This window comes from Dryas octopetala, chromosome 5, assembly GCF_963921425.1.
Source record: "Dryas octopetala chromosome 5, drDryOcto1.1, whole genome shotgun sequence".
Classification (NCBI taxonomy): Eukaryota; Viridiplantae; Streptophyta; class Magnoliopsida; order Rosales; family Rosaceae; genus Dryas; species Dryas octopetala.
The window spans coordinates 15,778,223-15,789,294 of NC_141370.1; the positions used below are offsets into that span (position 1 = coordinate 15,778,223).

The 11,072-nt window shown below is 39.9% G+C and overlaps 1 protein-coding gene across 5 annotated transcripts; it reads left to right on the forward strand.

Moving 5' to 3' along the window:
• The first annotated feature begins 1,046 nt into the window (after positions 1–1,046).
• Positions 1,047–6,455, forward strand: MCA1 (PLAC8 family protein). 5 transcript variants are annotated; one of them, XM_086245317.1, is made up of 10 exons: positions 1,047–1,373; positions 1,474–1,532; positions 1,719–1,859; positions 1,951–2,400; positions 3,157–3,557; positions 3,848–3,957; positions 4,663–4,734; positions 5,464–5,570; positions 5,945–6,041; positions 6,165–6,455. In XM_086245317.1, exons 4-10 carry the CDS (start codon positions 1,990–1,992, stop codon positions 6,215–6,217), a joined length of 1,251 nt encoding a protein of 416 aa, XP_086101443.1. In that variant the 5' UTR covers positions 1,047–1,373; positions 1,474–1,532; positions 1,719–1,859; positions 1,951–1,989; the 3' UTR covers positions 6,218–6,455. The 5 variants fall into 5 exon arrangements, with proteins under 5 accessions (XP_086101443.1, XP_086101444.1, XP_086101445.1 ...); XM_086245318.1 differs by having other exon boundaries at positions 1,954–2,400; XM_086245319.1 differs by having other exon boundaries at positions 1,482–1,532.
• The last annotated feature ends 4,617 nt before the right edge of the window (positions 6,456–11,072 follow it).

Genomic DNA, 11,072 nt, shown 5'->3' on the forward strand with positions numbered 1-11,072 from the left:
CTGCAGAATTAAAAACGTAAATCTTAAATTTTGAACCATTATTCTTATTTGTCCAAGAAAAAAAGAACCTTTATTCTTAAACTTTTGTAATCTCAAATGTACAAATTCGATCAAGTGCAGACGTGCGAGCATGCGAACGTGCCACCAAGCATTTGGTAGCTTTGCCGAATGCTTGACAATAATTTTTTAAAACATGTGAGTGTTGCAAGCAGCACTCAACATTGCTTCTTCTGTCGAGTTTTGAGGATATTTCCCGATATATTCACCTTATTCCTTCCTATGATATAAAATGGGCTTATAGAAGACATTATGTTAGGGTTTAACTCAAACATAACATAAACTATAACATAAACACTGATAAACTAATACTAAATACTCGGTGTTGCAAAATTTTGCACTACCAAAACGTTCGATGATGGTCATCAACCACTTGGGCGTTAGGTACGAATATGCAAATGTTCCTGCGTGAATGAATGAGACTAATTACATATCAACCATACCAATGACTGTTGAATAGTCACGACCATATATTAAAAAACAAAGTCCAAACGTTGGGAAATGGGAAGTAAAGAAATTGCACCTCCTAATCTGATTTTTGACCAATTTTAGAAAAAGTATTATTATTATTATTTTTTTTAAAATTTTCACATTAATCCACATTTTCCCACTAATATACGTATTTAATGACCTGCGTCTGTCCAGGTCAGGCCACAAAGTAAAATCTGGCACGACTTTTTACTTTTCAGAAATAACTGCCAGCTGGGGGGGGTCTTAAATATTAGGAGGGAAACCTAGGGAGAGAGTGAGAGACAAGCAGCCCATCAGGTAAAGCGGCGTTAACCTCCGCGAAGGTTGCTGGCATTGTCGTAAAATCAAACACAAACCATGGGCACATTCGTAATTAGCCGAGCACCACTAAATCCTTTTGCTAGTTGCTCGTCTGGCGTGGCGTGTGCGCTTGAGGCCAAACAGGAGAGACCTTGAGACTTTTCTGCAAACAATGCCAGGGACAAATAACACCGAAGCAGTGAGTGAGAGCTATCACAATAATAAATAAAAGAAAAGGATTGAGATGGAGATAGAGAGTGAGTGAGTGAGTGGAAGTTCTCAGAGACTCAGTCTGACTCAGAGAGCTCTCTTTCTCTCTCTATTTTTCTGCTCAAAACCTTCCAAAATCTACACTCAAATAGAGGACGAGGGAGCAAGAAGAAGAAACTCGTGTCCGCAAAGCAATGCCTGCTGCTCCCAAAATCCGATGCTCCTTTTCGCCTTCTCACGGATTCTGACGCTTCTTTCTGTTTCATCCAATTAATTAACCAAAAAAAAAGCCCCAAATATTGCTGAAAATTACAGGAGCTGCTGTTGTAGAGAAGGTGAAAGCTTCATACTCATTGGCATTTTTTAGCTTTCTCTAACAATTTCGTTTTTTTTTTTTTTTTTTTTTTTTGCATTCTCTGATTCTGTAGCTTCTAGCTTCAAAGTCTTTGCAGGTTCCAGAATTTTCCGGTGACCGACCTGAAGATACCGGCGAGGTGACGGCGATATGTTTGCTTTTGTTTTCAGTATATTTTATTTGGATTTTCTTCGTGTTGAAGAGATAAAGCAAACGATACATTTTTGCGCTTTTGTTTATGTTGGCGTTGAAAAGCGAGTCAAGAAGCGTAAAGGATAAAATTGGAGATTTCGTTATCTGATTTTTTGCTTTCTTTTGGCTGCAGTTGAAATGCTCTCTCAAGTGTTCTCGAGCTCCGGAAGCTGAAGATCTCCATTGGAAATGCGATTTCTGGAATATTTCCTCCACCGACCGAGCCTCTGATCCAGCTCGAAGACACAAATCGCCGAATTTTCAATTTTTCAGAGTAATTTTTTTTCTTTAAAGTTTCAATTTTGGTCCATATCTCTTTTCCTAAGCGTCAAATTGAATTGATTGTTGTAAAATGCAACCTTTAGCAGCGAAGTTTTAGTTGATACAAGTTTGGAGCGGCGAAAATGGCGTCGTCGTGGGACCACTTCGGGGAGATTGCGAATGTGGCTCAACTGACGGGCCTCGACGCCGTGCGGCTGATCGGAATGATCGTGAAGGCGGCGAGCACGGCGCGAATGCACAAGAAGAACTGCAGGCAATTCGCTCAGCATCTGAAGCTGATTGGGAACTTGTTGGAGCAGCTCAAGATCTCGGAGCTTAAGCGGTACCCGGAGACGCGCGAGCCGCTCGAGCAGCTCGAGGAGGCTCTCAGAAGATCCTACATTTTGGTCAACAGCTGCCAGGACCGGAGCTATCTGTATCTGCTTGCAATGGGGTGGAACATTGTGTACCAGTTCAGGAAGGCTCAGAATGAAATTGATAGATACTTGAAGCTCGTCCCTCTCATTACTCTAGTGGACAATGCTCGAGTCAGGGTATTGAATTTTTTCTTATTATTGTTTGTTCCTGTTTTTTTTTTTTTTTTCATGCAATTGTTCTTGTTTTTTGTTTTATGATCTTTCTTGAAATTGGACATTTTAGTTAGATTATGCACCATGCACTGTTCTTTAAAATAGCACAAAAGTTCATTAGATTGTCATAAAAGACAATTTGAAAAATATGTAAGTGAAATTTAAACTACTGATTGATGCTTTACTTCTTTGTTGGAAGTCTAATTTACTCAATCTTTAGGTAGGGTACCTAATGTTGAAGAGACAAAGATGGCTCACTGTGTTTGAGTAGCTGGGATGTCTAGTCTACTCATTGCTTTCGTTAGAGCATCAGATGTTTAAGTGACAGAGATGGCTTATTGTGAGTGGGATTAAGAAATGGGGAGTAGGTTGTGTGAAGCTTGTTATTGTTTTTTATTTATTTGTTATTTGCTATTTGCTACCACTGAACTTTGCTTTCCATTGATGTATAAAATGACCCAGATTGGGCACTGAATCTATGCTTGAACGTTAAGTCTAAGAATTTGTAATGTGTTACAAAATAGAGTTAGCGCTATATTTCTTCAATGACAAGAACATGCAGCTTTTACATTTTCTTTGCCCCAAATCAACAAGAATCTGCATTTCTCCCTATATAAGACTAACTTATTTGTTTAATGTTTCCATTTCTATGGCTGTTCCTGCACTTCTATAACAGTTTAACCTGATTTAAGTACATTTATTCTTCTCTCAAAACCACAGGAGAGATTGGAAGACATTGAAAAGGATCAACGTGAGTACACATTGGATGAAGAGGACAGAAAGGTGCAGGATGTGATACTTAAACCAGAACCCTCTAAAAATGACGCTGTAGTGTTGAAGAAAACACTTTCGTGCTCCTATCCGAACTTGCCTTTTAATGAGGCACTTCAAAAGGAAAATGAAAAGCTTCAACTTGAACTACAACGGTCGCAAGCTACTTATGATGTGAATCAATGTCAAGTAATTCAGCGCTTGCTAGAAGTGACAGAATCTGTCGCTGCAAACTCTTCCCCCGAAAAAAAGCATAATAAAACAGAACAGGATTATTCAGATGGAAATAGTAAGAAAGAACATTCATCTGATGAAAGCTATCATAAAAGTGATTCTCGAAAAACTTCAAGGTTAGTTTTTTGTTGATTTTAGTGCATTTTTTATTTCCATTTAGTCATAGACAGCCCGAATAAAAGTTTACTGATGCAATTGGTGAACGTGATGATGGTTAGATACATATTCCAATTTCAATCTCTCCACAACTCAACATTGAATAATCTCCCCCAATCAGATTTTTCTAATGGCCAGAGATATATAGATTATGAAAGGGATTCAGATTTTCAATTTCTTTATGCACTCACATCAGCTTGTACAAAATTTTGGGGTCTTTGAAAATCGGATGCCACATTTATCTGTGCAGAAACACGTCTTCAGTTTCTTCTGGACATGATCTGCTGTCAACTAGAGGTTCACATCGCCATGAAGAATGGAATAATGATCTACTGGGATGTTGCTCGGAACCATCTTTGTGTAAGTTCCTTTCTTCTTTTAGTATAATGGTGACTTGAGTTGATAATCAGCAAGTTCTATTTTGTTAGTGTAACTTTAATTTTCCTCTTATGTTCCATATGGTGTGTTTGCTCTTGAACTTTGCCTGAGGTTTTGAAGGGGTGGGATAGGGCTAGGGTAGGTCTTATGTTGAAATCATACCATTCAACTCTAATGGGAAAGAAATATGCACATTGGATTCACTTATCCTGTTGAAGTGAATTCAATCTCTCTTAATCTGTCTCTGCTTTTTGTATAATATGAGTGACCTCAACCTATATCATAAGATTGTCCAACTTCCAGTCCTGTAAATATTATGACTCCTGTCACCAAAAAACTTAAAAATATTCTGACTCTAAAATTTGGAGGTATCTTCCTTCCCCATTCATTTTCCACTCAGTTTATTCTCTCATTGCACATGAGATGCATGTGTGTAAGGTTTTTTAAATCTGGGATGGGTTTTTCATGAGTCTAGGGTGCATTTCAAAGTAAGTTCTGGTGATATATATAATATTACTCTCAACTAAATGCTTTAGAATATGGTCAGGGTTCGGGTGGTCAAACAAGAGCATCATAAGACACAAAGCACTAAAACTATCCTCTATATCAAATGTTTAACACAAAACTGTTCTGTATATGTTAAAGTTTTGCCATCCATCTAAGCTAAGCAGATTATTTCCTCTGCAGGTATAAAGACATTCTTCTATCCTTGTGGGACATTTTCCAAAATTGCTTCTGTGGCGACTAACAGGCATATGTGTAAGTTGGCTCTGGATTCTCTAAACTATCAATGCACGCTAATAGCTTAAGGAATGGGTGAACAATGCATATCAAGCTAACACCACTGCTCACATTCAGTTCTATTTTGCATGTGAAGTGTACACAGAAAAACATATGTGTTGATTGCAGTGAGTAATGGGAGATGAGAGGTTTCAAACCAAAGCTCCTCTGATGTCATTTAAGACTAGATTGTATCCAAAAGATTTTTGTAGTATATAGTCTAGATTGCAATGTTGCCTGAATTGTGCTGTATCAGGCTATCAGCTCACATACGATGCAGAAAAACCAGATGCTTTTTGAACAAGACCCATGGAAAAAGTTTCATAATACTAGTTGTTGAACATCTCATTTTTATTGTGCTACTGACACATTTATTAGAGTGGGTTTTCCAAAATTCTCATTTCTATCTTAGGTTTTCCAGCACTCAGCAAGGCTTTACATGATATCCTGGTGACAGCTAATGAGTTGTGATACCATTATAGTTGTGATGAGGCCATAATTTTGAATGTGCATGATTTAATTTAAGCAAGATAATATATTTGTGGAGTACATACATAGCAAAACAACTATTGTTCCATTAATTAAAGCTAAGAGCATTATTTCCTCCCTTTGTTCTGTTAAATACAATTGCAATGCTGCAATCTTGACATACACATAGTTTTGGTATTATTTGGGAACTCATACAAATTTTTTTTCTGATATTATCAGCTTCAGCAGAAGCATGTAATGAATTGATGGCATATTCGTTAATATTGTCATGCTGTTGCTATACATGCTGCATTAGAAGGAAGCTTCGCAAGACGATGAATATCTCGGTAAGTCCTTTCCCATTTCTGCTCTTAAAAGATAAAATCATGGTAATTCATATTCCTCACTGCATGGTAATGATCTTGTTGTGGCATGTATTATGAGACATGACAGGAACCCACTTTAATCATTCTCCTTTTGTGTGCGTCTCCTAATAGGCTAATATTAATGAAAATGATAGTTCATTGCTGTTAACACATACATGGTCTCAGACTCTCAGCACATGAGCCATAAACAGTATGATCATATTATTGTCATAGATTTGAATGTCGAATTAGACACATCCATGAATGCTATCACCGACATTTACATTTGTATGATGTATTATTACTAGATCCTAATAATCCTCTGTTCTGCTCTTTCTTATTTCTTTCTTTTGCAGGGAGGCTTTATTGATGACTTCCTTTCACATTTTATGTGTTGCTGCTGTGCCCTTGTCCAAGAATGGCGAGAAGTTGAAATGCGTGGGATTGCTTATGGTATGTGCTTCCATGCTTTAACCTTCGTATCTATGCTCGAACCTCATTGTTATCTTGTATATAAACACAGTATTAAGATCTATAATTTCAGACTGATCACTACTCTTCCAAACCAACCTGCAGGTCCTGAGAAGACAAAAATAAGCCCTCCACCCTCACAATACATGGAATCCTAAGTGATAACGAAAGCATTGTTGTTCAGACCTCTTGAGCTTCATCTACTTTGAAAACCTAATGTAGAGGTAATGACTTGTTGCTACTGTCACAGGCAACTTACTTTGGGGTTATATGTGTCATTATCTTACCCATATGTAAATTAGCTTTTCTTCTCTATTTTTTAGATTTTGCGCATTGTGTATCATAGACTTCTTTTTCTCTATATTTAAAAAAGTAGTATAGAGGTGTTTGATTTAACCAATTGGTTTTATATGGTACTTTTCTTTTTCTTTTTTTGTTTTTTTTGTGAAATTTTATATCGTATTTCTGGGTGTTGGTTCAAGGGGTTGATGGATCCACGCTTGTGGATTGCTTGAAGAGGTTTGTTGAATCAGAAAATTATCACAAAATCTTGTTTTTTAAGTATTTCCTGAACATCACGTTTGCATTCTCAATCAGATACGTAGGAACTGATCACCAAAATCTTATTTTTAATTATAAAGGCTACAGTTGACTTTCGCTTTCACTCCAAGAGGTCTGTCTCAGTCTCACTGTTTGCTTTGAGCCAACAGACGTCAACGATAATGATTTTGATGAACAGGTCCTTTTCTATACAAAATGAAAAATGTCCATCCTGTTACAGGTTGTCAGTGGGCCACGTGTTAGAATAGAACAACTCCACCAATCTCATCAATCTCATTTTCATTAAAAAAAGGCCAAATAATACTTTTGGTCAGATTCATGAAATTTCTATTTGATTATGTATTTTTATTTTTAGCGATTTTGTTCATATATTTTTTATACTATATTAATTAAGTTTAAATAATTAACATTATTTAATTTGTTAATAGAAAATATAATGTGAAAGCACATGTTTTAGACATGAGTAACATTTCAAACATTTTAGTTCACCTAGATGTTTGTTTAAACCTCTGCCTGTAACATATTTAGTTTTATTTTGAAAATTCTTATTTTTCTAAATTGATTATGGTTAATGGTGGATATGAGCTTATATAAGCACCCAAGTAAAGTAAGATGTTGGAAATACCACTTATGTGTAAAGAACATTGGATTTTCTATCATTAATTTAAACGAGGATAATTATTTGGACTGAATTATTATTGTATTGAAAGTAAAGATTGAAATTGTCAAATTAAAAAAAAAAAATAGAACTAAAGAGAGATTTTATAGAAGTAAAGGGACCGAACGTATTATTTGGCCTTGAAAAAATAAAATATTGGGACTTAACTTCTGGCCAAAGAAAAGGGTACAAGTCCATAGTTGCCTTCTCTATTTAGTTCTTTTTGAGTGATTTGTCCATTTAGTTCCACTAGACCACGAGTAGGTGATAAGCCTTTTGGTACCCATCCTCTTTGCTTCTTCTTGACGGCTATTGCTTTGAAATCGAATCTGTACTGCATTTTCTACACCTAATATGAGGGCAAGAATTCATCAGGAGACCTTAGATTTATATTAGCAACTAACTATTGATCTAATGATATTTCTCTATGCTTAGTTGAAAAAGGACTAAAATTCAAAAATCTCTCCCCGATAAAAAAGGGTTTCAACTTGCAATTAATAACCTCAATAATCATTAAATTCAGTTTTAAAATATGCTGCATTTATTGGTAAGTAACAATTGGTTACCAAAACAAAAAAAAATTATCGGAATTGATCGATTTTATAAAACCCAAACCAAACCAAAGCATATTCTAGCTTATACCTTAGGCTAAAGTCTAATTTAGACATTAAACTATATGAGATATTTCAATTGCATCTATCATCTACAAAATCATTCAAAAAATACCTCATCTAAAATCTAAATTGAAAAAATGAATTTTTCTTCCTATTTTCCTTTTTTACCCCTCAATCTCCACCTCTCTCTTTCTCTCTCTTTCCTCTCTTCAGCTAACCCAACACAGCCCCTCCCGACCCCACCCTCACCACAATCTTCTTGACCCCAACTATAGCTCGTAGGGGGATGGTTGGCACCAGGGGATCCGCTGGTGGCCTTGGGCCGCCAGGAAATGGCTAACCTTGGCTACGCAAAGGTGCGCACATGGTGGGAGTTGTGCAGGAGAGGAGAGGGAAGAGAGGGATGGTCGGAGGGAGAGAGAGGAACTGCGGGCCGGTGGTGATGCGCTGGTTGGGCTTGGCCGAAGTTGGCCTGGTCATGGCCGGATTGTGTGAAGTCACGCGAAAGAGAATGAAGACACGGGGAAAAAGAAGAAAAATGAGATAAGAGAGAGAGAGAGAGAGAGAGAGAGAGAGAGAGAAGTCGGGTAAGTGGAAGGAGAGAGTCTGGCGGGTTGTGGTAGGGGTAAGGTCGGGAGGGGCTGGGTTGGGAGGGTTGGCTGAAGAGAGTGAGAGGTGGAGAAGGGTGCAAAAGAAAAAGAAGAAGAAAAATTTATTTTTTTCAATTTAGTTTTTAGATAAGATATGTTTTTTAATAATTTTGTAGATAATAGATGCAGTTAAAATACCTCTTATAGTTGAGTCTAAATTAAAATTTAGCCTATAATTTATAAGTGTGAATTGTTAATTTATTTAGTTCATTGGCTGTTAGCCTATTGCCAAAGTATAGTGCCCTATCATTGTACAAAAGTATTTTGATTTCATGATAGCCTCCCTGTTGATGCAAATTTCCGTAAGAAAGTTACAACAACTTAGGGGTAGTGACCTGGCTGATCCGAAGTCCTGCTGGATGATGACGTGAGATGTTGATTGAGATCTTCCTGTAGACAAACACAAGATCAAAGGAGATGGACCGGTGTGGTACCAGCCAAACACGCTCCGATGATGAAGTCAGTGATGTGTGTTTGATGGTGTTTGAATGGAAGTGAGGAAGAACATGTGATGAACTTGGGAGAATGGGAAGAACAAGGCAAATGTTCTGGGTTTATTCTCAGCAAGTCCAAGTGTGTTTTTGGTAAGCCAAAGTTTGTGCAAATGTTTGCTTTGTGATGGCTGGGTGGATGGGATTCTGGCTTTGTGCATATAAGTTGGTTTATATAGACAAGGGAAGGTGTGGAGAGTAAGTTACCTGCATGTGATTGAGTGGCTGAGAGAGATCCACGCGTTCGGTCATAACTAATAGCATGCAAAGCTACTCACCTCCTTTGCATTCAATGCTGCATTGAATGCAAGGATGGAAGATCAGGTGGAATGCCCCAATAGTCATGGCTGTGAGCTGGAATGTCTTATCTGTCAGAGAGTCACGTCAGGTGCACTTGAGTATGGCGGTTCGTCCCAACGTGATCTTCTTTAGGATGGCGGTGGGAGGCCGAGCCGATCCGAACATATGTCCTCACGTGTAGACGTGAAACCCATGTGTGATCGGATCGGATTTAGACAAGTCGGCCAAGCCGATCAGGTGGGTAGTGCAGTGATCCCCTCAAGTGAAATCCGGCCGCAACTAGGTTTTGAGATGACGATCACCAAAGCCGAGCCGATCCGAACTGGGAATGGAATGGACTGAGTTGATGTGGTGATGTGGAGATCCACGTCTGATCGTGATCGATCATTGGTCCGGGCCGAGCCGAACCAATGGTTGAGATGATCAGGTGGTGACAAGATTGTCGAAGCACGTCTGATCGTGATCGGTCATTGGTCCGGGCCGAGCCGAACCAATGGTTGAGATGATCAGGTGCTGACAAGATTGTCGAAGCACGTCTGATCGTGATCGGTCATTGGTCCGGGCCGAGCCGAACCAATGGTTGAGATGATCAGGTGGTGACAAGATTGTCGAAGCACGTCTGATCGTGATCGGTCATTGGTCCGGGCCGAGCCGAACCAATGGTTGAGATGATCAGGTGCTGACAAGATTGTCGAAGCACGTCTGATCGTGATCGGTCATTGGTCCGGGCCGAGCCGAGCCGAACCAATGGTTGAGATGATCAGGTGCTGACAAGATTGTCGAAGCACGTCTGATCGTGATCGGTCATTGGTCCGGGCCGAGCCGAGCCGAACCAATGGTTGAGATGATCAGGTGGTGACAAGATTGTCGAAGCACGTCTGATCGTGATCGGTCATTGGTCCGGGCCGAGCCGAACCAATGGTTGAGATGATCAGGTGGTGACAAGATTGTCGAAGCACGTCTGATCGTGATCGGTCATTGGTCCGGGCCGAGCCGAACCAATGGTTGAGATGATCAGGTGCTGACAAGATTGTCGAAGCACGTCTGATCGTGATCGGTCATTGGTCCGGGCCGAGCCGAGCCGAACCAATGGTTGAGATGATCAGGTGCTGACAAGATTGTCAAAGCACGTCTGATCGTGATCGGTCATTGGGCCGGGCCGAGCCGAACCAATGGTTGAGATGATCAGGTGGTGACAAGATTGTCGAAGCACGTCTGATCGTGATCGGTCATTGGTCCGGGCCGAGCCGAACCAATGGTTGAGATGATCAGGTGCTGACAAGATTGTCGAAGCACGTCTGATCGTGATCGGTCATTGGTCCGGGCCGAGCCGAGCCGAACCAATGGTTGAGATGATCAGGTGCTGACAAGATTGTCAAAGCACGTCTGATCGTGATCGGTCATTGGTCCGGGCCGAGCCGAGCCGAACCAATGGTTGAGATGATCAGGTGCTGACAAGATTGTCAAAGCACGTCTGATCGTGATCGGTCATTGGGCCGGGCCGAGCCGAACCAATGGTTGAGATGATCAGGTGGTGACAAGATTGTCGAAGCACGTCTGATCGTGATCGGTCATTGGTCCGGGCCGAGCCGAACCAATGGTTGAGATGATCAGGTGGTGACAAGATTGTCGAAGCACGTCTGATCGTGATCGGTCATTGGTCCGGGCCGAGCCCAGCCGAACCAATGGTTGAGATGATCAGGTGCTGACAAGATTGTCGAAGCACGTCTGATCGTGAT